General features: G+C 35.6%; 1 protein-coding gene across 1 annotated transcript; it reads left to right on the top strand.

The window, feature by feature from the left end:
• Positions 1-534: 534 nt before the first annotated feature.
• On the top strand, positions 535-1,925 carry LOC107579271 (putative sodium-coupled neutral amino acid transporter 11; the record flags this gene model as incomplete). The annotated part of the gene is made up of 3 exons (XM_016265116.1): positions 535-671; positions 763-883; positions 1,851-1,925. Coding segments are annotated over exons 1-3 (283 nt in total), but the record flags the coding sequence as incomplete, so codon positions are not given.
• Positions 1,926-2,087: the final 162 nt, after the last annotated feature.

Here is a 2,087-nt window from a genome sequence, read left to right as displayed (position 1 = left end):
TATCTATCTATCTATCTATCTATCTATCTATCTATCTATCTATCTATCTATCTATCTATATCTGTCTGTCTGTTTGTCTGTCTATCTATCTATGTCTGTCTGTCTAAATGTCTATATCTGTCTGTCTGTCTCTCTGTCTGTCTGTCTATCTATCTATATCTGTCTGTCTGTCTGTCTGTCTATATCTTTCTGTCTGTCTGTCTATATCTGTCTGTCTGTCTGTCTGTCTGTCTATCTATTTAAAGTATCTATCCATCTATCTATCTATCTATCTATCTATCTATCTATCTATCTATCTATCTATCTATCTATCCATCTATCTATCCCATGTGCATTTGAATCGAGTTCAGTTACTTTCCACTATTTCCCAATAAAGTGAGAATGTTGAGCAAATGTTAATCTAGCAGCTATAATACGGTTTAACAGGCTTTGTGTCAAACACAGATTAAGCTCTTCATACAGAAACAGCTTTTCAAACAGCCTGCAGCTGATGCTGAATCGCAGCAGTAAGAGGCGTATTTTTATTCTGTGGGTGGACCGAATGAATCAGGTGGAGCACTTTTACTGCTGCTCGAGTCCATGACATGGGGAACATCCATCTAGTGCAGCAGAACATCTCAGAAGGGGTGTTGGAGAACCACAGAAGAGAAGAAAGCGGTACAGTTCAACAGGTGTGTTTGCATGTTTGTTGATCATTCACGAGTAATCGATATATTGAGATATATTGAACATGCTTGTGATGTGAGTTTCTGTCTTTTACAGATGGACGGTGACAGGGATTGTTTATTGTCTTCACATAAGGACATGGGGAAAAGTGGAACTAGTTCGATATCCTCCGCCTCATTTAATTTCATCAATTCCATTATAGGATCTGGAATCATAGGTAATGTTTTGTTATCGATGCTTCTAAAAAACAGTATCATTTTAAACTGAGTAAATACATACAGGCATGCAGACACACTGAACAAAATATATGTTCCTCTTAAACTTGTTGAAAAATGCATGCTTAAATTTTGTTACAAAATTATTATTATTATTATTTTTAATTGATTAGTTGTAGGGGATGTTGAGGGAAAAGCATCATCATGTGTGCATGTGAACTCCTTTAATACTGTAAGTGTTTCTCATAAAGTTGGTTAAGAGAATGTACAGTGATACTTTATTATCTAAAATATAGTGTACAGTGGATTTGTTTAATACTTTCCCACTTTTGTTTTGGTCAAAATAATGCTTGTACTTTTATTTGTGTTATTTCATAGTATATGTAGACTGTATACTTATATATAGTATGTATGACTGTACAAACTCTTGGCTGCCAGTGTATATTTTTTGATATTTTGGTTGATTGTCCTTTACTTTTTTTAAATCAAACAGGATAGCTTGCAATAGTCAGTGCCATATCTGTATAGAAAAGCAAATCTATTCTTCGAGTCGAAAGCATGCTTGATGATGTTTGGATGCTATTATGTTCATTAGTTTCTTATTAGTCACATTTGTGCGTATTTTACTAGGTCAGTAGATGTGAGAAGGGGCTTAGATTCCACGCGGTGCAGGATCATATGACTGTAGAATAGCCACAGTCAGTTCACATGCTTCTGCTGCAGGAAAAAAAGAACAAATATTTTTCTGGTCCTATGATATATCTTTGGGTCCAGAAAAGGTCAGCAATAAATATATAATGTATGCATTCTTGTCAGTAGCTATTTTTGTGCTCTATCACCTGCCTGATCAGAAGAAAAGATAGTTAGTCATCAGATATTTTTCTTGTAGGGGAGACTGGGGCTAGTTGTCACATTTTTGATCTATTTCACATCCTCCACATCTCTGATCTCTTGGTTTCATTCATCAAGGTTTGCCGTATTCCTTGAGTCAGGCTGGCCTCCCAATGGGTCTCCTGCTGCTTATTCTGGTTGCCTTCATCACAGGTATGCACTGCAAATGTGCATGAGCCATTTACTGCATTTAGATCAAAGTAATGTGTTAAAACACTTGCATGCATTGGTTACAAAGGAAGCCTAAACAAGAATAAAGTTTAGGCAAAAATTTGTATTAAAATGAAAATGCATAGAAAAATGTAACTTTGTGAT

This window comes from Sinocyclocheilus grahami, unplaced genomic scaffold (assembly GCF_001515645.1).
Source record: "Sinocyclocheilus grahami isolate Dianchi unplaced genomic scaffold, SAMN03320097.WGS_v1.1 scaffold16118.1, whole genome shotgun sequence".
NCBI classification, from domain to species: Eukaryota; Metazoa; Chordata; class Actinopteri; order Cypriniformes; family Cyprinidae; genus Sinocyclocheilus; species Sinocyclocheilus grahami.
This window is presented reverse-complemented; position numbering and strand designations above follow the sequence as displayed.